Source organism: Harmonia axyridis, chromosome 3, assembly GCF_914767665.1.
Source record: "Harmonia axyridis chromosome 3, icHarAxyr1.1, whole genome shotgun sequence".
Lineage (NCBI taxonomy): Eukaryota > Metazoa > Arthropoda > Insecta > Coleoptera > Coccinellidae > Harmonia > Harmonia axyridis.
In genome coordinates, this window is record NC_059503.1 from 29,937,817 (window position 1) to 29,964,360 (window position 26,544).

The 26,544-nt window shown below is 33.9% G+C and overlaps 1 protein-coding gene across 1 annotated transcript in view; it reads left to right on the forward strand.

Moving 5' to 3' along the window:
- Positions 1 to 26,544, forward strand: part of LOC123674658 (ras-like protein family member 10B) — a 109,025-nt gene that overhangs the window by 66,851 nt on the left and 15,630 nt on the right. Inside the window, exon 3 of the mRNA XM_045609610.1 lies at positions 8,224 to 8,381. Coding sequence (XP_045465566.1) covers positions 8,224 to 8,381 — 158 coding nt within the window. The remainder of the gene's footprint in view (positions 1 to 8,223; positions 8,382 to 26,544) is intronic.

Genomic DNA, 26,544 nt, shown 5'->3' on the forward strand with positions numbered 1-26,544 from the left:
TTGACAGATAATAGACGAATCGGACATTATGCTGAAGCAAATTGTAGGAGCGCGAAGTCAGTTGATAAAACAAGACACATTTTTTGACACAAAAATGTTTTCTTTGTGAAAATACCAGTAGAAAAATAAAAAAATGTCAAGAGTCAATTTTATTGAGATCGAATTGGCGCTCTCATCTGGTTATAGAAATACAAATATGTATTAAAATGCACCTTCCAGAACTACGTCGTCTTTTTACTATAAACTTATAGAGCGTTTCCTTTTATACACTGCAGGACGTTTTTTGATGAAATCATTGAACTTTTTTTTATAAATTTGACAATGTGATTTTAAGTTAAAGAATACAATTTCATATGACATGAAAAAGATTCCTGAAAGGAATAATAGAGGCTCCTTCAAAGAAAATTGAGATAAATTAGGCAAAGCAAGGTGCCGAAATTTATATTACAGGGGCTCCAAATTGCAGAGGCGCAAGAGGAAAGTTAAGAAAATACGATTTCATATGAAATTGAAAAGATGCCTGAGAACCACAGAATTCATATAATTATCTGTCATAAGACAGTTCTGCCAACTAACATTTTTCATTGCAAAAATCACTGAACGAGGTTCATTTGAATGTTTTAATGAATTTCAATGTGATCTAAAGAAAAAAATGTATAATAATCGTGCAGAAGGCTTATTCTTACATTCGTCATTCAAAAACTCGCCACTTCGTGGCTCACATACCAGCTGATTTTAATTTGACAGTAGTCCAAGAAACAGTTTACAATCATCAGCAAAAGACAGAATTGGATAGGTTGAATACAAATCATTTTTTGATTAATGTTTTTGATCTCTTTTCCTTTATTGAAATTTAAGATTTCTGTGAACTCACGCAGGGGTCTTTTGTTTTTTATCTCTATTTTTAAGCTTTTTGGAACTTCTCAGAAGCTTGTGTGAGAAAAGAAAACCATTTGACTCTGTTTTTTTTCCATCGGTTTTACTTTATACATGGAACCCAAGAGCAAATGGTTGGAAGATCTTTCGAAATAAAAATTTTTTTATGAAGTAAGTGTGAGTACGATTAAGCTTGTGGGAACTTCTAAATTTTCTTGATTCCTCGAATTTTTTAAACCCTCGAAAATTCATATATCGATTCAGGTCTCCATAAGAGAAATATATCCTCCATTTTTTCAAGAAATACCTGTATAATATGAACGAATTCAACAGAAACTCATATGTTAGTGCTTCAAAAAAATCCATAGAAATTTCACAATGTCCCGAATTTGGCGTGACTGCAATTTATTTTAATGACGTCTCTTTTCTCCTTTCCATGGAAATTTTTTCGAGGCATAGTGGAACATTCTTCTAGAATATACAAGGGTATTTGAATAATTCATTAGAAATTTTGGGCTTGTAGAAACTGTATAATTAAGTAGGTGGAAAAGGATGATTTGAATAATTTTTCTGGAAATCAACTGCGAAACAGACGAGGCAGAGGTTTTGAATAGGATGGAAAATAGAAATTGAATCTCTGATACTAAATCAGGCTTACCCAAATCCGACAAACAATTGTCGAACTTGAAAGGAATAAAAAAAATCTACTTTAGGGATTAATACGAGAACTTAACAAATGAATAGGCTTTTCGAATATTCGCAATCACAAACCGCACTGCAGTTTCAGACTCTCCCCTCAAAAACATTCTTCTACAATACAGAACTCTTAATTCCCCCCCAAAAAGTTTTTGGAAGGCCAAGAAGTTGTCAGTAATCCCACAAACTTTGGTGGGGTCTGAAGTCGGAAAATCCGTGAAACATTTTTGTAATTCATCAGACTCTCCGGCAATATTTCTTGGGGGGGATTGCGTGTTTTATTTCCCTCAAAGAGTAATTTCGAGCGGAACCAAAGAAGTGAGAAGACTTAACTTTTTTTAGGTGAATGTGAAAAATGACCTGCAATATTTTCAGCCATCATTCCGGTTCTGGACATGCAATCAACTTGAAATTTTGCATGGAGATTAAAGCAGTCATTTTAAATCCGTATAGCACTTTCTCGATCGAACCATTTTAAATAACCAAAACAAAACAAAATTTCAGCAGTCGTTTTTAAGGAACTCATATGTGGATTATGCTCATCAAAGAATTGAACGCGGCATTAGATATCCGAATTCAAGGGCGTAGATATGGGGGATACTGAGGGTAATTAACAACAGTTTCGAAAGATCTTCCAATCATTCCCCTAACTCGCTAATATATGAGCTTTTTAGACATTCATTTCGATGGAGATAGGAGAGGAAAAAATCTGATATAACACGAGATTTAAAGTGAAAATGAGCCAGAATTACAAGTATACTTTTGAAGCCTTTTGAACTGCAAACAAATATATGGAAAATAAAGAAGAAGAAAGTCAGAATGCCCTTGGGATCAACTATGACAAGAGTCATAGGTAATTTCGAGGGCATTTTTATTTTGTTCCTATAGCTAATACTACTTGGCTCGATAAATGATCCTGTCTCAACGATGACCGAAGATAATTTTTAATAATCTTGAGTTTGCTGAAACTTCGCTCGCAGCTTGTCGATGTTGAAGGGAGCGTAGAGTAAATTTATAGTGCAATACAAATATTGAAAACCGGATCCTCTTCAAGAGATTATTTATATTTCCAAATTAAAGTGAAGCTTGCTCTTTAAAAATGTTGCGTTTCTGTCAAAATTCGACCTAGTTCGAATCTTGCTCATACTTTCTTTCCAGATGTACCCCAATTTTCTGCAGTTCCTTCACTTATGCGTGCCATTGGCAAGCCTGTCACAAAATGACTGAAGATGCGTCAATGTTGCTTTCAATTCACTTTCACTAAACTGATGATTGTTTGCAGGATGTTCCTAAATTGGATGTACAAAGTAAAATGGGAGATTCCCTATATAATTTCGAGAAAAAAGTCCCAAACATGGGCCCGCAAACCTTTTTTTTTTTTGAGAATCTAGATACAGTCCTACTTTCTAGTGATAAATATACCAGTTTATGGATTATTTATTGATCTTCTCTACAGATTGAGTATATAAGTACCGCAACTTATAATAAATTTATTCATCACAGCTTTTTAACTGGATCTTTATAATAATCGGTAGCAGATACGATGAAACTACAAGAACCCAAAAAGTGTAGTAATAAACCGAAAATTTCTTTTCCATTTTTCTGAACTACAATTGATTCTACAGTATTATAGAGTTTATTTATGTAATATTCTGAATAAACTCTCTTATTATTATTATTATTATTATTCACCAAAAATGTTCCGTAGGAACGAAACGGACACTGTTCCAGAAAAAATATCACCTTGTAGATTTGGATTCAAAATGAGCATATCACAAGATGAAAACTTCATATGGAATATCAATGCCAAATTTGAGTTAAATATCTTGTAAAGGGAAGGTGCTATGAGAAAAAAATCAAACTTTGACACCCTGTATCTCGAAAACTAAGTGTTTGCGGGTAATTTTTTTAGGAATTTCTCTCAAATTTTCCGAGGAATCAGTTAATTCTGTTTGTACCTCCAATTTAGGAATACCCTGTATCTTTTTGATTGAAGTTTTCAATCATATAGGTAGGTACCTAATATAAACTTGCTGAATAAGGAATTCAGCTGAATTTGCTTGAATTTGTCGACCCCTGAATTTGTCGCCTAGGGCAAGGAAAGACCCCTCTTGACCACCCCTTCTAGATGCGGCACTGTCTTATCTGGACATTTTCTCGAGAAAAGAGCAGATTAAATTTAGTGTTGATTTCTATTCTGGTTCCCACTTCAGCTGTGTTCTTTCGGTTTCTTATAAATTTGCTCGAGTGAAACTAAGTATGATTAGTGTACAATTTACGTCTTTCCATTTAGGGTAGATTCATCCATCATATTCTTACGGAAATAAACGGTCTTTTTCCAAGGCATGGTAGGAAAGTTTCCAAAGAACATAAAAAACTAATATGATATGATTAAGTAAAAACTCGAAACATTTTTTGTTGGGAATGATCTGTAGGTACTATCATATCCATATAACTTTGATTGACCATTTGAAATTAAGATGTCTTAAACATTTTAGACATCTTATTTGAAAAATATAGAATGACAAAAATGAACACATAAATCATCACAATAAGAGTTTTATGAAATCCATCACTAGTCTCTTACACCCTGATGTACAGGGTGTTCTGATTTGTTTCCGACAAACTGAAACGGGTGATAGATCACATCATTTTAAGCAAAAAAGTTTCTATGAACATGGGTCCGGAAATGCTTCGTTTCCGAGATACAGGGTGTTAAAGTTGAAAAAATAATTCGCGTTTTCTTAAATATCTTTCGACTGATTCCAAATAATTGCATGAAAGTTGGTACATAGGGTTTTTTGAGGTGAGAAATTCAAATTTGTGGTCGATTTGGTTGTATTTTCTAGAGGGCGCCACTGGCAATCATTTCGTCCCCTTTAAACCGTAGCAACTTTTCTGTGCTACCCTGTACGTCATTCTGGACTAAAAAAATCGATTTCCCTGACTTTTCTAGTTAAAAAAGGTATAACTCATTTAAGTTGCTAGGGGCAACCGTTTCAGAGAAAAACGCATTTAAAGCCAAATCCATATTTTTGTAATCTCTAAAACATGTAGAAACAAATTTGTAATAATTTTAAATTGAATATTTTTTAGAAGTAACAATTTAGAACAAAACAAAATAACATAATAATTTTTAAAGAATGTGTTCGAAATGTCCACCGTTCTGTTGAATGCACAAATGACATCTTCGAATGATTGATTGTTTTACATTCAACAATTGTTGCGGCAATAGATTTAAAATGGCTATACACAATGACAGATTTAAAGTGTGTTAGGTTCAGATGACATTAATTATAATTATAGTTAACTAAGTTAATAGCTTATCAACAAATACAGGAAAATGGTATTGGTTACCAAAGGCCCGAACGAAGCATACAAAGAAGAAATCATCTACAGAGAAATAGGATTTTACAGACCTTCGAAGAAAATAAAAACTCAGTATTCGTAAAGCATCCCAACAACGCAATATTTCAGGAAACAGAATATTCAGAACACTTAAAAACAACAATTACATAGCATACCACTTCTACTTATTAATGGGCAATAGAAAATCCGCATGCATTTCGCCTTAGAAATTTTCAAAATGAATTTAAATTTAATATTGAATAGGAATAATTTCATGAAAGGATTTCGAAGCAGTCAAAACATATTAAAGAAAACGCGAATTATTTTTTCAACTTTAACACCCTGTATCTCGGAAACGAAGCATTTCCGGACCCATGTTCATAGGAACTTTTTTGCTTAAAATGATGTGATCTATCACCCATTTCAGTTTGTCGGAAACAAATCAGAACACCCTGTATATTACTAACGCAATTATCAAGATATCACCTCAATTGACAGACAATTATTGTTCCATTGAGAAATATGTCGGATTGAGTGGTACATATTTCTGAAAACTATGTATTTTTGAGACATTTTTAGGAGAATTTCGCATATAATAATTCCTTCCAGAAGTTCTAAAATTCGTGAGAAAATAGGATAAGCTTATTTACAGTCGTTGATCTCTAACACCTACTTAGGACGTGAGAACATCTGAAATTGTTTCCTTTTTAAAGTAATCTGTCGGGAGTTTCCACTGAGTAAAGTATCTGTCAATTGAATCAAGTTGTTTAGGGTGGTCAGAAATGCATTTCACATGTGGAAATTTGGAAATTGAATACCAAAGAAAACTTATGTAGATTAAAAAATGATAATTTAAATCTCCTGTGCTCTCTAAAATATGACCACTAGCTTTCAGTTCATATGAAAACAATTTTATCAGAATATAAAGTTTTAAAATCAACTCAAGATAAACTGAATTGAATGCCATTCAATAAATAAGACAATTCTGAAACGTTCAAATATATTCTGAACATTTTCGATTATCTGAATCGACGTTTTATTCAATACACTATTGAATAAATGCCTTAGGGTCATTATTGTGAACATTTCATTGCTTTCATTTGTATTGTATAGCAATAGTCATATGGAAACAGAGATTATATTCAGTTCACGTCATACCCAGAAAATTTATGAAAAAAAGATCAAAGCAACGTATTCTTTTAGGGATCTTTTTCATCCCAGACAATTCAGAAATCTATCAAAAGACTGTTAGAACTTTTCTATCGACTGGAAAAATCACCTATATAGGAGCGCCCTATAAATCATCATATATTGGGAAAATGTTGATAATATTCTTTTGAAGCGATATATTCAATAGAAAAAAACCATTCAATCTGAGTTTATGGTCCATCGATGCCCCAACCTCTTGCGCGGCATGATTAAAGCAATGAATCTTTTGAAGAGCTGCAGTGTGGAAAATGCAACCGGGAAAAAAGAGTATATGATCATCACGTCATATTCAGCGAAGATAAAAAGAGGAGATTGAAGTGGCGTGTATTCCACAACTCTCGCAGATGCGAGATATATCTTGCATTATCTCCATATTATTATAGACTAGATATACTACCTGGCAAAGGACCTGCAACACCCAGAAGGAGGTGTTTAAATTTTAAAATTGTTAGAACATAGATAGTATAGCAAGGATTAAATGATTGAATATAATATATGTTTATTCATTCGAAAAATTTACAAAAGAAAATAAACTTAATAAATATATGCTGGAACAATATCAAGAGAAAAAAAAATTGAAATTTGAAGAAAAATAAACGAAGGGTTTACTATTTTCTTTCAATGAATTTGTGTAATGTGTTTGTCACATTGTCACAAAAGAAAATAAACTTAATAAATATATGCTGGAACAATATCAAGATAACAAAAAAAATTGAAATTTGAAGAAAAATAAACGAAGGGTTTACTATTTTCTTTCAATGAATTTGTGTAATGTGTTTGTCCACCGCGATCATCTATAGACTAACCAACACTTCTCGGCATTGATGCAATAAGATGGTCTATTTCTTCTTGAGAGATACTATCCCAGGCTACCTGTACTTCATGTCACAGATCCGCAAAGTCCGTGGTGGCTGAGGTAAATTTCCAAGCCTTTTACCTATGATGTCCCAAACATGCTCTATGTGCGAAAGATCGGGGGAACTGGGCGGCCATGGCAAAATATTTCCATGGGTCGCTTCGAAAAAGTTTAAACTAACTCTGGTGGCATGAGATAGGGCATTATCTTGCTGAAATATTGGATTCTCGAGCCGGTTAAGGTAAAGAGAACATTTGGCTCCACTATTTTTTGAAGGCAACGCAGCGCTGTCATGTTATCTCGAATAAAGGCTTAAGGTGACCAACTTGCATGTGAAATAGCATCCCATACCATAATAACGCCTACTGTCTGGTGTACAAGGCGCTCAACATCAAACTGAGGTTCACGTCTTTCTCCCCGAATCGTCTAACACTTCTTTGGCCATCATGTGCGGAGAATGGAGATTCATCAGAAAAGACGACCTGATGCCATTCCACATTCCAATGTTGGCGTTCTCACACCACTGTAACCGTTGCCGGCGATGCTCAACGGTCAGAGGTAACACAAGATGGAATCGATAATGCTGCAGTCAAAAATACCTTATCCGGGGCTAAACCGTTCAAACAGTTACAGGATGGCCCTGTTCTCCTAACCATTCATAAGCCAAAGATCGAGTTGTCGCAAATCGGTCTCTAATGAGCATAAGTCTTAGACGTCGATTTTGAACTTCATTTGTGCCCCTTCGACGTCCAATGCCTACTCTTCTCAGATTTTGGGCATTATCAAACTACGCTTGACAACTTCTCATAACAGTAGTTGGAATTCTGTTCGTACGGTTAGCGATTTCTCGAAATGATAACCCTGCCTCTCGTAGACCAATAATTCGACCTCTTTCAAATTCACTTAGCTGGCAATAAATTCCGCGTACACGTGCTCTAGGCATTTTAACAACAACCAAACATGGACTTTATCCTCGAACAGCTGGTTTGTTGTGAAATTAAAAAAACTTGTAGAAAACGACTACAATATTTAAGTAACATGAAAAAACCTCCACCTTTCTTCGAAACCATTTATTTACTCCTTGCTATACTATCTATGTTTTACCAAAAAAAAATAAAATTTAAACAGCTCCTTTTGGGTGTTTCAGTTTCTTTGTCAGTTAGTTTGATATATATCTTGCATTTTTCTATTTATTATTATCGATTGAGACTTTCTTCATAGCTACTATTCTGTTTCAGAATTGGATCTGGATTTTTTGGAAAAGAAATATAATGCAGGACCCAACAGTGACATCGGAAGTCCAAGAAGTCCCATCGAAATCAGTCCAGACTCCATTGATAGGATTAAGGTCGTTTTACTTGGGGCATCAGCCGTTGGCAAGACCAGTATAATTCAGGTAAAGTTATTTTTTATTAAGGATTTTTATTTTCCCCTGTCCTCTCTGCCACTACATAGTTGAATATTAAATTATCTAAAATTGTTATTTCAATTGTAAATGATTAGTATACTTATTTCATAGAAGAGTAAGAGAGAAGATCTATGATTCAGTAATTTTTGAACTATAAGACACTGGTGAGGAAAAATTGTATCGAAAAATAAATTCCGAATGTTAAGTGATTATTCAATTTTTATAATTTAGAATTGTTTTTTATTTTTTTTTGTGTTGGTTCTTTAAATTTTGTCAATTTGGAATTGTATTTCCAGACAAAAAGTATATATCAAAAAAATATATCAAATATCGAAGATTTTGACACAATGATGACAAAAATCAACATAAAATGTTTCAAATATTGATTATAAAGAAATAAACAGCAGTAAGTAGGTGGACTTAATGTCAATGTTGTTGAGCGGAATGCCACCAGGAGTTCAGTAAATATGATCATTACACATTTTCTTCTCTTATACTGCTTTCACAGCCGGATTGTTTAGCAGAGTTCGAAAATTTTGAGAAACCCGGTGGAGCTACAACCCAGGACCTGGAAATCTCTGAAGATGCTTACTGTAGTACTAAGCTAAACGTTAGGTGGGAAACGGCTACAGAGTTCGGAATTTTACAAATCTTTCGTTGTCCTGTTAAGAGAGAATACCACCATGTAACTGCTCAGTTCAAAAAGAAATTATAGATTTTTCCTTTTGCAACCACCGATTTTTATGGGGTTTTCACATAATTTCTTCAAACAATAATCTAAATTGTAGAATGATGATATTTTTAATTCGCGAATGAAAGAAAATTTTGTTAACTTTGTTAATTTCGTTTTTTGAAAAAAAAATTTATGATATGTTCAATGTACCTACAAAGCACATATATTTTCTAAATATTCGTGAAAGACAACCTAAAAAAAAAACATTAGAAAAGATGTAAAACTATAATTTTGTGAAAAAATAATCGACACCGTACAAAGTTTGGTCATCATAGAAGCTCCAGACGGGAAATGAATTGACATCTAATGTTTGACTGATAAGAGGTAGTAATTTCTGATTTAGATGAGAAATGATAATTTCAAGCATAATGAAAAATTTCATCTTTTTATGATGTCACCTAACCAGTGAAAATTCAAGAAAAATATCGAAAAAAAAAACAAATATTTCTGTGACCACAAAACCCAAGAAGTAAAAATTTTGAATGTGATATAAAATAACGAAATTTCAAGATTCGTGCAAAAGTTCAATCTGATCCTATCATTAGAATCATAGAAATTCAAGAAGAATATTAGAAAAGAAAAACCCAACATTTTCGTGATAACATAGCCTATCGCAATGGGATTTTGCGTATTAAGAATATCAATTAAAATATTCTGGTAAATTTTGTGTGATCAGCGTCATCCAAATCATAAAGAATTTAAGTAAATTACAGATAAAAACATATTATAGTTAAAACATTCTGATTCTGCAACTAAATATTAAATCAAGTTCATGCCCTATTGCATCCTTGGATGTACCTATATATGGTTATCATGTCCCCAAGGGCGCTGTTAGCGTATGGACGAGCACTCAAAAGCTTTTAACTCAACTTCTGCATTTTCCTCATTTGGCTCATTTTGTAGTATATCAGTTTTCCCACTGGATAAGTTTCTGTATCAATTTGGAGAAATTGTTTGAAAATTCCAGAGAAACAAAAATGAAATATTGGTCTCTTCCTTCATAATATTCTAGAGATTCAAAGAACTTCCGTTATGCTATAAAGCAGGAAACGGTCGCTTTGAGGAATTAGTTCCTGCTCCGGCGAGTTTTGTTTCGTATTTTCCTTTAAAAAAGGGATAATTTTTGGAGTAGAGCAAGTTTTTCCCCGAATTTATCGGATATTACAGTATCGGTAAGAAAGAAAAGAAATAAGGATGAACGAAGCTATCTTGAAGTTTTACCCGCTGAAGGAATCGTAGAACTCGAAACTTTTTCAATACTGGAGGAAATTTATAATCATATTCCATTCTGATGAACTGCTCCTTATTCACGAATTTCCTGGTAAATTTTTGCAATAAAGAACGGGTATTTTCGAGGGAATATCTACAACTTCATCGTTGAGAATGATATGAATCGCATTATGAAGGAATTGAATATGAAAACGAGTGACAATCAATACGGCAATTTGGCATGGATTTATACAAATACATCAAACAACATACCTTTATTGATGGTCGTAAATTATTATTTTATGATTGCAATGAAATAACATCCATTACTGAAATGTGAATTGGTTCAGTTACGATAACGCTGTAAAATCACGAATATCAATGAATGTCAGTCAGTTTTCTATCCATTCAAGTTTTTCAATGAACAAGAATTTCAGCATTTCTTTTGAGAAATTCCAAAAATACTAAACCATATTCTCGGCCATAAGTACTGCGTTATTCTCAGTATAACATTTTTTTTAAGTAATAAGAACAAAAAATGAACAGTAGTTACATAAGTAGACAAGCTATTTGTGACATAATATGTTCATTCAGGGAGAATAAATCCAAAATAAACGAAAAACGTGAAATTTACAAAAATGTATGGGAAAATGAAAAACTCTAAGAAAACACTCATTCCTCCATTCCTGTAATTGAAGAGAAAAATCTTATGGCTGAGATTTAACCGGAGCCAATTCAACAGCATAGTCTTTATTTATTAAATCATGAATTTACTCTCGGTCTTAATATTATGTTTTTCATTTCCTCTTTTATATTACGAGTATACTTCTTTCTTCATTCGGAAGTATCTTTTGTAAAGGGTGATCGCAAATTAGAGGTACAAAAAAAAAATGTAAGATTCCTTGGATAATTTCAAGAAAATAAAGTCCACAAACGTTTTTTTTCGGAGATACAAAGTGTTTCTTGTTTTCCTACTTTTTTGTTACTATTATACTAGTTAATCGAATTTTTATTGATCTTCGCTACGGATTGGGTAAATAACTACCAAAACTTATAACGGGTGTTTTTTTTCGAGGTATATAACTTTAAGTTGGCATTACTGTTCAAGATGGCGACCGATTTTACAGCTGTCAAGTGGTTTATTCTCAGTTTGGTTTGGCAATTCATCATGAATAGATTCACGCCTCAACAACGCTTGCAAATAGTGCAATTTTATTTCGAAAATAATGATTCTGTGCGGAATACGTATCGCGCACTACGTCCATTTTATTTTGTTTAGCGATGAAGCGCACTTCTGGTTAAATGGCTACGTCAACAAACAAAACTGCCGCATTTGGAGTGAAGCTAATTCGAGTGTATATCGAAACACCGTTACATCCAGAAAAACTGACTGTTTGGTGCGTTTTATGGGCTGGTGGAATCATTGGTCCGTACTTCTTCAAAAACGATGATGGTCAGAACGTTACAGTCAATGGTGATCGGTATAGAGCCATGATTACTAACGTTTTCATTCCTGAATTGAACAACCATGATGTCCAGGAGCTGTGGTTCCAACGAGACGGCGCAATCGATTTATTGAAAGACACGTTTGGTGACCGCCTAATTTCACGTTTTGGAGATGTGAATTGGCCTCCAAGATCTTGTGATTCAACACCGCTAGACTACTTTCTATGGGGTTATGTAAAGTCATTGGTCTATGCGGATAAGCCACAAACCCTTGACCTTTTGGAAGACAACATTCGCCGTGTTATTGCCGATATACGGCCACAAATGTTGGAAAAGTTCATCGAAAATTGGACGTCCAGATTGGACGTCCGAGCCAGCCGTGTCGGTCATATGCCAGAAATCATATTTAAAATGTAATTCCACAAGATTATCTTGCGGATAAATAAAATTCATGTCAATCGAATAATCCATCGTTGTTTTATTGCAATTTGAAGTTCTATAGCTCTAAAAAAAACACCCTTTACTTAGTTCATTCATCCCAACTTAGTAACCTAATAATTTGGATTTTCCTGAGCATTACTAGAGAATTGTTCGAAATATTTTTCTCAAAATTGGTAGCTCATACGACAACACTAGAGGAAACTGAAAAGTGTAGTATTGGCCAAAATTTCGTTTCACATTTTTCTCAACTACCAGTGGTGCACCAAAAAAAGGTCTGGGGGAAATAAGGGGGTACATTTCCAGAAAAAATATCATCTCTGTATAGAATTGTATTCAAAATGAGCATATCACATGATGACATCCTTAAATTGGATTAAATAATAATAGAAAAACACACTATTTCTTATAATTTATACACAGGGTTAGAACTATTCAGAGGGCCACTACAGGGATATCGGAAACCGTAAGAAAGACAGGGTAGCTTAAATTACAAAAAAGTTGCGTTATTTAGGGATGAGTATGCTGGTGTAAACAGATCCGAGATATCTCGAAAAAACTGAAAATCGAGATTTTCTTCTTTTTCTGTATAACTCATTTGTTTCTAGAGATAACTTCACGAAATTTCGTTTATAGCCATTATCCAATATAGAGATACTAATGATGTCTTCAGATGTTTTCTGTTTTGCATTGTTTCAGACACGCGATAGTCAACTGATGATTTCACATAACAACTCTTCAAATTTGCGTACCTAGACTCGATCATTTTTGTACAATGTGATACATTGTTGAATTCGTAATTTTTTTCATTATCACCTCATAAGAAAAACCAATATGGCGTCCATAAGAAAAAAAATTGACGATCGCGTCTCTGAAACAATGGAAAACAGAAAAAATCTGACGACACCATTAGAATCTCTATATTGGATAATGACTACAAACCGAATTTCGTAAATTTATCTCCAGAAACAAATGAGTTATACAGAAGAAAAAAAATCTCGATTTTCAGTTTTTGCGATATATCTCAAGAACCATCGGAGATATTTTGGATCTGTTAACACCAACATGCTAATCCCTAAATATCGCAAATTTTTTGTAGTTAAAGCCACCCTGTATCTCTAAAGGTTTTCAATATCCCTCTGAATAGTTCTAACCCTGTATATTGGCAATCGATTTCGTTTCTTTAAATCATCATCAGATCAGCTGAAAGTATACATATCAATACACAATTGAACTCTGTAAATTATATTCTAGTACTTATATGTAATTTTTTGAGGTTAAAGTGTGCAAGTGTTTTTTTTTTTTCATTTTGTACCTACTGCAGTATATAGAGGTAGGTTTATATCGCTATAAATTTCTGATCTCTCGATTTAATCAAATTAGATATTAACACAGAAAGGAACCCGCACACTTGATTAGGGAAAGAGGCCTCCTGTCAAATTGACTGAATTTTTGATATGTTATCAAAAACAAGTCATTCCAAACAAAAATTTCTAGGGGCAAAAGATTTTCTATAGGTAGGCTTGTGGGTATCGAATGTTGCTGATTTTTTCGAAGCTCGGGATTCTTCCCAATTATTTATTCGGGACAAGGTTCAAAGGCAATCGAATAATGAAGGTCAAAGTTCGCTTGAAACATTAAATAAAGTTTTAGGAATCTCTTGGCAACCTTCATTAGATAATTTGAAGGTTTAAGGTATTGCATTCGAAGAAAATATATCGGTTGTTGGAATCGAAAACTAAATATTGCATTTCTTAGATCAACCCTTCCTTATTCTATGAACTATTCCGTTCCATTGGTTTGTTTATGTATAATAGAAAGAAAGAAGGTTTAGTCAGATTTGACATTAAGTATTTAAACTCGTGCAAATATTCTGTATTCTCAATAAATAAATGTTCATACTGTCCACTATAAAATATCAAGAACCAGCTATATACCCATCAAGCTATATATGTCCATCAAAGAAGGTATCTATTAATTTGAAATACTATTGAAATATCTATACCAAGTTTAAGTTAAATAACTTGTAGAGGAAAGGTGCTATGAGAAAAATAATCGAAAAAGAAATGAAAGTTTATAAACCTGTGCCTCGAAAACAGAGCGTTTAAGGGCCCATGCTTATAGGACTTTTTTCAAATAGTCCGAGGAATCTGTCATTTTCGTTTGTTCCTCCAATTTAGGAACATCCTATATAGTTATAGCAACTTTTTGTACGGTCCAAACAGATTGCTCTGTCATTTCGTAACAATGTCTGCAATTCTTGAAATTTGACCAGGGAATGTTCTCAAATGAAAAGGTTCTGCTCACTGTACCTATGATAAATCTATCCCCAAAGAATGGATATCTTCGAATACCTACAATTTCATAGTTGGAAATGATATACAAATAAATCGCGAAATGAATAAATTGAATATGAAAATCAATACTGCAATTTGCCATGGATTGATACGAATATGTAAATAAAAAAAATACCACAATTAATTCCAAATGGTGAATTATTATTTCACGATTGCTATTGAATAATAGCAATCAATGAAATGTGAATTGATTCTGTTGGAATAAAGCTTCGGATAATTATAATGCTCGGTAAAATCACGAATATTGATGAATGTTTATTTTCTATTCACTAAATTACTTTTTCATTGTTCAATAAACAGTATTTTCGAATTCGTCAAGAGCAATCCCAAAAAATAATGGAACAGTAACACGCAACTTCAGAACGTATCATCATCAAATGTAACGTATGAATGAAACACAAGTTTTTTGCTATTCGGGAGTTCTATTTTTATAAGATATATGTATTGAGTTATACAGGGTGTGCTTTTGAAAATGAAACTGATTTGATAAAAGGCGGAATGAACTAATTTCGAAAAACACCCAGATACGTCGATTTTTGATTCGAAGATGACAACTTTTCAGATCGAATTGACATGCATATCGTTTCATCTCTTAGTGTTACAACCCCAACCCCCAAATTTCGAATAGGTCTTCATATCCTAAGCTCAGCATATTGAACTTTTCCCATTTGATTAATTAGTTTTCGAAATATTCATATTTAATTTTTGAACAACGCTGGTTTTCCGTCAAGCATGCTGTGTAATCAATCAAATTTTTTATTCATTTATCCTGTAGTTTTGATGGTAGAGGAAGTAAGTAGTAATGGGAGTAATGAAGATTGAAATGTTCATAAATTTTTAGGAACATTAAAAAAAAACTTCGAAGGACATGTTTCGAGAACTTTTGATAAAAATCAACATAGATAATTGCTTGAAAACTTTGAAATAATAGGCTATCGGGGAATTGAATGAATATTAAATTTTGCAAAAAAAATCTGCTCGAATCTAATCAAACGAATTTACTTACTTAGATATTTTCGTTTGAGGATGTTTTATAGATTTTATCAAAAACTTTCAATCGGCATAACTCTTAAACGCCTTTATAAATTTCCATGAAAATTTCAAGAAATGAGTCGAAAGCAATGACCAATATTTACTTCTTGTGACTTGTCGATTAGGCAGCTCCGGACTGGGATGAACATGAACATGAAAAATATGATGTTCTCAGTACGGACCTGCGTTATTGACAGAGCGCTAGAAGCTAATTTTAAACTTTATCGGAGCCAAACTTCCTGAAATTTTCATGAAAATCCATTAATGCGTTCAAGTGTTATGCTATTAAAAGTTTGCGATGAAATATCTAACAATTATGTCCTAAGTATATTCGTTCAAGAGATACAGGCTTTCTTGATCGAATATACCTACTCAGGACATATTCGAACACTGTTTCATGTCTCGAATCTTCACTAAAAGCCTGTACCTACAGGCACAGGGTGGGCAAATTTCAATGATTTAGCACTACAACTCTCGAATCAGAGGAAATAGACAAAATCTGATTTTCCATTCTCGTTCTCTCTTTCTGAGCAACTGATAAGAGAGGTATTCATTTTTGACTTCCTTCTTTTGTTTTCGAGTTATAAGCGAAAATGTATATATCCACTAATACAGATGATAGAGCTCTAAAACTAAACCATTTTACAGGCCCTCTTTTAAGTGGAATCCAGTGGGATGCTCGTCTTTTTAGCAGTTATGCTTTTTTAAAGGGAAACACTTGATTTCTGTGTCATATTTTGAAAGCTTAATTTCACTGATTTCAAAAATATACTACATCGTATGGTTTGCATTAATATAAAGGATAGAAAATGGTCAAAAACCTTATTTCGTCTAAGAGTGTCCATATTTTTATGGTTTCAACTCTTGATGAGTACAGAAAAATAGAGCTTTCTGTAACAAGGCAGTCTTTTTCCATTAATCTCATTATTTTAATGCTTTTTTTACTAATTTCTCCGAAATTCGAATCTAGATATATTTTATACATTTTTGAACACACATATAATTGACTGTTTCGATAGATACAGTTGTGATAACTCGCCGAGAAGATTATTTTTTTAGGTCTCCAGAATGAATAAGCACGAGTACCAATCAATTTCAAAAAGCATTTGAAATCACGAATAGATGATTTTAACTCCACAATTCATTTAGGGAAGGAACAAAGAAGAAATAATATTTAAAGCCTAATAATAATAATGCCTTTATTGAATATAAAAAAATACTACAATTCCAAAAAAAACGTCAGAAAAAAAATCAATCAAAGGGTGGTGATGAAGCCCTGCTCTTCCACTCAAACCCTGACGAAAAATATATGAAAAAAAAACCCTTATACACCTCGAGACAATAATGATTAAAAAAAAATAACGTAACACAAAGAAAAAATTCCAATAATTTTCCAGTTTCAAAATTTAATTATAAGTGAGTCATATGACAAAAAAAAGGAAATTACTGATTACTGAGCCCGCACTGATCTCTATAAACTACATCCCTGACTTTAGCTTTGAAATATGACACATACAAATTTACAAATGAACTACAAAAATATCTGTTATAAAATCTATAGATGGAAAAACTAAAAGATCTTTCAAATAGTGACAGCCTATGAGGAGGAGGGGATATAAGTCCTCTACTACGTGTGTTAAGATTATGTACATCAGACCTGAATGTTTTCTTTCGATACAGATACGATGGTTTTTTAGATAATAGAATACGGTGGTAACAGACTAAAGCTCCCACCAAAAAATCTGTTACGCATGTTCAACCACCTGACATTCACCAATTTATGACTTATATGTTCAAACTTTCGAATTTCATATATGAATCTCAAGTAAGAATTTTGAATTCTTTGGATAGAGTTCAAGATCACTTGATCCAAACAGGAAAAAAAACCGGTAAGTTTATTTGGTAGTCCCGATTCTCCCAAATTCAAAGTTGGTATTTTGTTCTTTTGTTTGAATAACAGATTATTTGAGACAATTTTAGTTTTTTTTTGAAGTTTTTCTGTATTATATTTAGTTTTAAAATTTAAATCGATTTTTATTGACCCAGTAAACTAATCCTGTCCCTAGAGAAAGAAAGTCAACTAAAAAGACCTGTCCATTGAAGCGACGGGCCGGACTCACACATAACATCTTAGTGAAACTTATATAATTATTAATTCTCCGAGACCTCTGGAAAGCCGCTCTTCCAGGGGTTAAAAAAACATCTCAACCGGAGATAAGTGAACGGTGGTCAACATTCTCTGATCAACCCGTTCATGACAGGCTTAATCGGAAGGTTGTGTTGCTCAAATATCTCCTAAATGGTCGCAATGTCATGATTTAACTGTGTTCCCATTTAAAAAACATAACTTTTTCCATAATGTGGACTGGTTCAAATTTGGGTTTACTAATTTGACAACAATCATTTTAGGAATATCAATGAATTGAGATTGATATTCCTAAAATGATTGTTGTCAAATAATTAGTAAACCCAAATTTGAACCAGTCCACGTTTCAGTGATTGTAACCACCAGATAGTAATTTACAGCCAATTTGAACCAATTTATCTAATTTAACGTTCTCGCTCCAATTAATTGTGAAATTCCGAATGCAACAACATTCATTTTCAGCCAGATTTGATGATATCGGTACGCCTCAAAGATTCGAATGGAAAACGCTGGAGACTCAATGAAGATAAATCGATTAATTTGAAATTCTAGAGGCAGCAAAGAAATTAATTGCTGGGAAACCCTAGGGGCACGTTGTTTTCATCAAGCCCCGTTCAAATTGAGGAAATTGGAGGCCGGGGCTCTCAGATTATCAGGTTTTCCATAAAAACAAATCAGGGGAGTTCCAAGAATTTTAGTGAACTGGTAATTGGATAAATTATTTCACCGTGGTTCGACGGAAATAATTAATGATATCATAAAGGTATGAATTGGGGAAAAATGAAACCCTTTCCACTTCTTTAATTATATTATTTCGATGAAATTTCCCTAGAACTGGTGGTTTCCCAATTTTGTCAAGGATTTCAAATCATCACAACCATATTTCAATTTTAATGATTTACTATCAAGTAGTTTATTCATTTTTTACCCTTGATATATGTAATTTCACAATTAACTTTTTTTTCAGCCAAATTTTCACAAAATGTGACAATTTGAAAACATACCATCTTGAAACTCTCAATTCTTACATTCAAATTTTTATTATTTACTAATACATTTCCCTCAGATTCAAAAATCCAAATTCTATATATGACAGTTTCAAGTGAATTGGAAAAATTATCAGATAATGATATGGTTCAAGCTAAGCGCTATTTGTCATCACAGAGAATCCTCTCTAATTTCTTCACAGCACTCTTAGCCATGAATTTAAATGAACATTCTGTACTTACAAACTAAAGTACCTTCTAAAGCTAGATAATCAATATGACATCAATATTGTTGATTTAATATAAAAACATTAAGAATTCTAGGGTCAGCACTATAAACTTTACCTCACGACTGGAAGTATCGATTTATAAGACCTTTTTCAGCTCCTGAAACAAATTAAAACTTTTCCAGAAGCACTCTACCCATTGAGAATATACATTATATAGCACTGATCTCCAATGGAAATAATAAAGAAAATTTCAGAACATGATAATTGCTTCGGCCTTATTGATTATGAAATATTTCGAGTTTACAGTGGACTGAGTATAATAAAATGTAAAAGTACTCACATGGAGTCAGTAGTTTTTGAGATCTAGTTAATTAATGCCAATTACGTTCTTGGATACCATCAAACTGTATTCATGGTCTCCAAGTGCGTAATTTGTGCTTAAATGATTGAGCGCTCAATAGCTTCTGGTTTCACGTCGGTGCTTTTTTCTTCTGGCTTTTGAACGCTTCTGCTGTTTTGGTTTCGATTGAAACAGCTCGTCGAAGACTTCAAGGCATGGATCTACATTCTCGACGACCTTTGAGAAGGATTCCATTAACTCAAAATCATATGCGACTGCGATTGAAATGGGACTATGATCACGTGAGTTCAAACAATCAATGGAGGTCTACATTGTCAACAGATAAGTCGAGATATGAATGGTTTTTAGATAGTCGACGTATTCCGGTATGGACCTTTCCTCTGGTGCCCAGAAATCACATATTGATTCAGGAAAATCATCTGTCCAGAGGTGATACAGTTAGTGTTTGAGGAGGCATTTGTTTGAATGGACGTACAGAATTTTTGGAGCTTTATGCTATCATGAATGTGCAAATTTAGACATTTACATTGATCAAGTTGGTGACAATATCATTCCATTGTTTTATGCTGCTATTATAGGCCAAATTTCTTGTTTTTGATAGATACATGCATCAACCCATCATACGGGAATTGTCGATGAAGCTCTGGAAATCCAGGGTATTCCTCATTTCGCCTTGCACTCTCGGTCGCCAGACCTGAATTCCATTGAACACACTTGGGATCTGCTACAAAGAGCTTTAGATTATCACCAATCACCTCCTCATGCACTCCAAGAACTTCTTTTGGCACACCTCTGGAGAAAAAATGATTAAGGCTGCTTCAACAATTTGATCGAAAGTATGCAAACGTGTTGCGAAGCTGTTATTAATGTTCGAGGAGGCCATAATCTTACTGAACTTATTTTGTTCAATTTTTTGAGTGAACTGATTTTGTTTTACAAACACTAATAATAAATTTTCAACAGAAACTGTGAAACTCATAAAAGAATGGGCAAAAAATAATTTAGATAAGTGAGTAAAAATTAAGATCTAACATATTCAAATAAATTGCTGAAAAAATGGAAACTTTTGAAATATTGTCAAAAGCTCTGAACTTCCTTAACATTGTGGAGCAGTATCTCGTATATTTTATTTTTTGATTTTCTTCTTATACTTTCTACGGTTCTGGTTTTTTGAACAGCATAAAATGTCGTACGAGGCTTCACACATGTCACATGCAAATGTACATGTTCGAAATTAACAGGAAAATAAATTTTTGAGTGACCATAATTACGGAACACCTAATCAGATTTCACCTAGTTCGAAGAACGAACGCTCAAAAAGAAACGTGTGGGATGCAATACATCCAAGTGCTTTGAAAACCACTATAGAATACCTACTCATATTCATAATAAATATCCCCGAGTCGCCACTGTCCTAAATTCAATTTCAGTTATTCCCGTCTGGATAGATCCATAAAGCGATCAAGGAACTCAGGGAAGAAAGTCGGCCCACATAAATATCAAATTGTAGATTTGCACAAAATGACATGGCTCCGATACGTCTGGACATCCTGACCCTTTTACACGCCATGTTTTTTCCAATTTATACCCTTTTCAACTCGTTTCCTTCTCGTACCAACATTTCAATTCTTCCGCAACCCATATCGAACAAGGAAAGCCATTTAAAAAGACCCTATCTTTTCCAAACATTTTCGCTTCTTTCTCGAAGTTGAGAGGTTCAAAAAATGGTTTATTGGACATCCTAAAACTTTGATCCATTTCTGATATCGATATTTCATAACGGAACGAATAGATTCCAAGAACGCTTTCGACAAAGAAATGAGAGAAATAGTGTGGAATTCGTTATAAAGAAGAAGTGTTAATATAAATCTTGTCAGATTTGACACTATAGCGACCTGATATCCCATGCTCTAGGTCTAGCTCATGATCTCAGAAAAACTCAAGATGCTTTTATTGAGTTTTTCTGAGATTACGTGTAGTGCTCGCTACACAAAAGAGTTGTATGGTTTTTATTAAAATGTTATTGTTCTCGGTTATTTTATCTCGGTTAGGAGTTATGGTCATATGTTCCTTCTGAAATTTTGCACGAACATTCGAGTGATTATTATCCATGAACATGAACAAACTAAATTCTGTTAATGAAAAAATGTTGTCTATCGATATTTCTATAGTTCTGGTTATGCGATAAACACGAAAATTAGCATATAGCTCGATGTCTACACTCATCGGCAAAAAAACTCAGCACCTAAAAGTTTGCTGAAGATTGTTGAGAAGGAATTTTCGTAATTTTTCATCGATTTCAATTGTTGCTTCTTCAAATTGAAGATAAATTCTTTGGTATTGAAACAAACTCAAAGGTGGTCCAAAAATGTTGATAGCTTATTTCTACAGGTTAAAAAAAAACATGTTTTTGTATTCCAATTTCTCTTCACCTTGTGGGAAGGTTCGGGGAATTTGTAGAGTTTGCGACCAGTTTATTACAAGAACCATCATTTTGGCCATCTTTCAGTTTTTATTTCACCTTGATATCTTAATTTTTTAGGAAGATACAAGTAAGTATTCAAATAAAAGTCTGAAATTGATTTAGGAAAAAAAAATTAATTGCTAATCCCTCAATATTCGGTGAGTGTACATTTATTTTTTCCACTATTTTTCTTGAATTTTCTGTTGTTCTGGTGAATTTCGATTGGAATTTCGTGTAAGTTTGAAATTTTTTTGTATGTTATATTTTTGCGTAATCGCCTCAAGTTATTTCAATAATATGATTGAATAAGCAACTCAATATTTATTTTCTCAAATTTATTGCTACACCAATGTGTCTTTTGACTTGCTTACATGTCTTATATCCTAATAATTCCTCAAAATCTCACAGTAAATAGGGAATTCTACAAATTATGACAAAGCTTGGCAGATGATAGTTGCTCTATCTGAACATTTTTTTTTCCATTGAACATAGGTCCAACTCGTTTTCATTTAGAAGTTACAAGAATTTGAGATAACTGCATAATTCATTTTCATGTTTAAATTGAAAATAACGAAAAATAACAGGCTAACGAAAATACCTACTAGTGGATGGTTACCTCAACAACATGCATAAAATATTTTTCGGAGCATGACCTTATTGACTTCATTTATGATCTAGAGCTCAACATTTTTGGAAATTTGTGCTATCAGCACGGAGATGCACCACCACACAGAGGAAAGAGACAAGTAGCTGCAGGGCCGCCGCCAGGACCGGCATACCGAACATTTTGCCGGTCAAGTTAATAAAACAAGACAAGTTTTTGGCACAAAATGTTTCCCTAGCGAAAATACCACTCTTTGTAGTAGTGACAATTTTCTTGAAATCGAATGGGTGCTCTGAACTGAGCTAATACAATAATATAAATAGGCACTAAAATAAATTTTCAAGAACTACGTTTGACAAGAGAGAGCGTTTTACTTTTAAACAATCTCAATCTATATTTTGTTGATTTCATCAAAGAACGTCCTGTGTCAAATTCGACAAAATACGATTTCATATGAAATTGAAAGGATGCCTGAAAATAATAATAGAGAAAAAAGAAAATCCAAGCTTTTGAGCACTCGTTAGTCATGCATCAGTTTCGTCCATTTATATTCCTCAAGGGTACAATTGGGGTAATAAAAAATCAGCATTCTAAAGCTTCTGACGTGAAGTCAGTGCTTTTCTCATTTTTTCCAAATTTCGCTTGAACTTTCTTGGCTTCTGCGACGATATCAATATTAAGTTCAATTCGAAGCCGGAAATTGTTTTTCTATATAGAGGGTATTTAACCATTAACGAGGTGAATGGTAGATAATAAAACATATCAATTCAAATGAATGTATAACATATACAGTGAGAGCGGAGAAATTTTATTTCGCCGGGGCGCCAAAATGTCTGACTACGCCCCTGAATAGCTGCTTTCTAAAAGTTCTCGAATAAATGAATACGTCAAGATGGATCAATGCCAAAGCCCCCTTGTTTATCGGATCTCAATCTGTTAGATATTCAACCATGAGGACATATGAAGCAGCTTCTATCAAGTTGAAATTAAATCTCATCAACAATGACATTATTTGATAGAATTACAGATGCAGTAAACTAAATAATATAAGAAACGACCCAAATCTGATTCGCTTATATTTACTACAATACAAAATTGAGGCCATACAAGTTCTGTAGAACAATAGTTGTCAACATACTGTTATAGCCAATCACGTGCAATTTTGGTTTCGTCGATTCCGTTTCGGTAATTTCGATGTCAAAGATGCACCACGCACTGGAAGGCCAAGCCAATTGTCGAAAATATCGATAAAAGCTTGGACATTGTCGAGACCTGTTTCGATTGCCCAAGAGCTTAAGAGTGCACAATAAGCCGTTTGGAACACTATTTGCATTAGGGTGATGTCAATAAGATGCTTGATGTATGGATACCAGACGAGATAACGCAAAAAACCGCATGGACCGAATTTCCACTGAGAATCATTGCAGAATCGCAACAAAATCGCCTCATTTTTGAAACGCTTGGTACCTGGTGATGAGAAGTGGATCATTTATGACAACGTCAAGCAAAAACGGTCGAAACGCGGAGAGCCTTCGGAAACGGCCAGGAAGGTTTTGCTGTATGTTTAGTGAAATTTGCAGGGAATTATCTACGAAGAGCTGTTCCTCTAAGGTACAACTGTTAACTTGGAACCGTAGTTATCGAACGAAACAGCGACCCAAATTGGATCATTCTAACTATGGTAATTGAAGCCTTGTTCTTCATGCAAAAATAATGGTTTTCTTTCAACTACACTTCATACTTTCTTGCGCCTGACTGTTCTTATGAAATAAATTTACAAATATTTATGAAATATGTGACATTTTTTTTAACTTTTTTTGTCCCACAAATATTTTGGAAACTGAATATGATATGATTTACTAAAATCCATCTTTCTATAAAAAAAAAAATACTTGACTCAGTAGGTACCAACAAAAATTCCGCTATTTTCCTAACCTATATGAGCCGTGAATTTCTATGGCGCCCCCCTCAAACATCGTCTGGATCCTCCCCTGCATACACCTCTCCAAAAATTGGCATCCAAAAATGCATCAGAGGCGTTCTTCTACGCTCAGGGTCCGAAATGGCCTTAAACCGGCACTGGAGTTTGAGATGGATCGATCCTGGATAATGGAGCCCCTCGTTCACAATCTTGTTTTACCAGGATCTTCAATCTACCCCGGATCTATTCTGCGTTTTCCAGCCACATTCAATAGTTTGGCCTCTTCGTAGCAATCAGATTCAGGAAATAAATTTCGCTAAAAGCCTACCTCTTACGATTCACCGTACGTCCTGTAGGAAATCAAGTTGAGCAACCCTCAATCTGTATAAAAAATTGGACCAACCCATCAGGACAAATTGATACCGATCCCTAGCTGAGGTGAACCCGATGGTGAACCTAACTAGATGTAATCGCTTCTTCTGTCCTATAATTTTCTATCAACTCCCTTAGTGTTTCAGTGTAGGAAAAATTGATTTGAGGACGCTGATTTCATTGTAATCGTGACCAGGGTCATTTAAGAAAGGTTGATCATTAGACGTTCTTATAGAGAAGTCAATAGAATTCAATTCTGAAAATTGGCAGGAGATGGTTATCGCACGTGAACTATTTGGATAGAATATTTATTTGTTTCTCATTTGTAAACGTCAGTTTCTAAAAACACAATATTAATCAAGAAAGTTTATTTTATCAAGTCACTAACTTGTAAAACTTACAGTTGACTTGCAAAATCTTTACAAGTTAGTGGTATTATTTACATTAGAAAATTTTGTTGAAATATATGTTGAAAATCATGGTACAATTGTTATTTCCAGTGAAACAGATTTTTGATGATGAAAGAGTTTCTGATGATGATGAACCATCTGTTGACTCAGAAACTGCTGAACTCGAGGACTGCAGAACATTTGTACTCTCCTTACCACCAAATAATTTGCTAGACATTTCGATTTTTTTGTTGACCGAATCATCTACATAACTCATCGCAATTTCGGTGCTCTTCCACCCTCCTGCACGCTTTAGTGCTAAAATATCTCCACCCGAATCCGCAACCATAGTGGCTCCAGTTCTGCGAAAAGAGTGCCGGTGTATAACTCTGGGTCTTTTAAACCTAAATATTTCGCTATTTGCTTTGGGATACCACCAATAGTGTGCTGGTCAGCATTAAGGTAAATGCACTTTCCATGTCGGTATGTCAAAAAAAATCTTAGGCTTTCTGTTCCAGGAGGCCGAAGATTCACATATTTTCTGTATAACATGCAAGGCTTGAAGCTGCAGCCATCATCGGTTATGGTGAATCTTCTTGTTGTTAAATTTTTTGTTTGCCGCAATGTCACAATAACGTATTCTCCCATATCTTCTACATCATTCATGTTTAAGGAGAGAATTTCGTCACATCGACAACATCCAAAAATCCCAAATATTGTTACAATTTTCGCCAGCAACCACTGGGCATCAGGAGCATGTAAAAGAAATTGTTCAGCCTCTTCTTTACTTAATACCTTGGCCTTTTTTGGCGTATAACGCTCATTTTTTCGTTTCAGAAACGCTATTACCTTTTGAAATCTGCAAATGACAACTAAACGTCATATTTTTCAATAAATTTTTTAAGGAAAACAAACCTGCGAACAGGGGCATTTTCTTTAATTTCCAAGCAGCTTTTCAGCATAGACCATTTTGCCCATAAAGTATTAGGGCTGAATCTAGATGATAGTTGATTCAAGTAGACCAACAAAACATCTTCAGATACCCCAATCACACTATTTTTGTTTTGCCACTTTTTAAAGTCGTCGTATTCTCGCTCGTACCTTGAAGCTGATTTTGCAGGTAATAAACTTGAAGCTACACTACTGGCTGCCTCAATAATTTTTTTTGGTACATTCATTCTCGCTTTCGCCAAAACAAATGTAAAGAAAAATAAACAGACATTTTCATGGCAACGCTTCCATAGCTTACATAGACTTATATGTCTATGATAGCTTACGACATTTGAGACAAATTATTGAGATTTTTTTGGAATTTATCTAACCTTTTTACAAAAGAGAAACAAATAAAATATAAAACAATACACGCAAGGTAACGGGTTTTACTGGCTCAAGGAGGTAACTGACTCGCCTGCGGCTCGTCAATTATATCCCCATTCGCCAGTAAAAACCCTCTTACCTTGCTA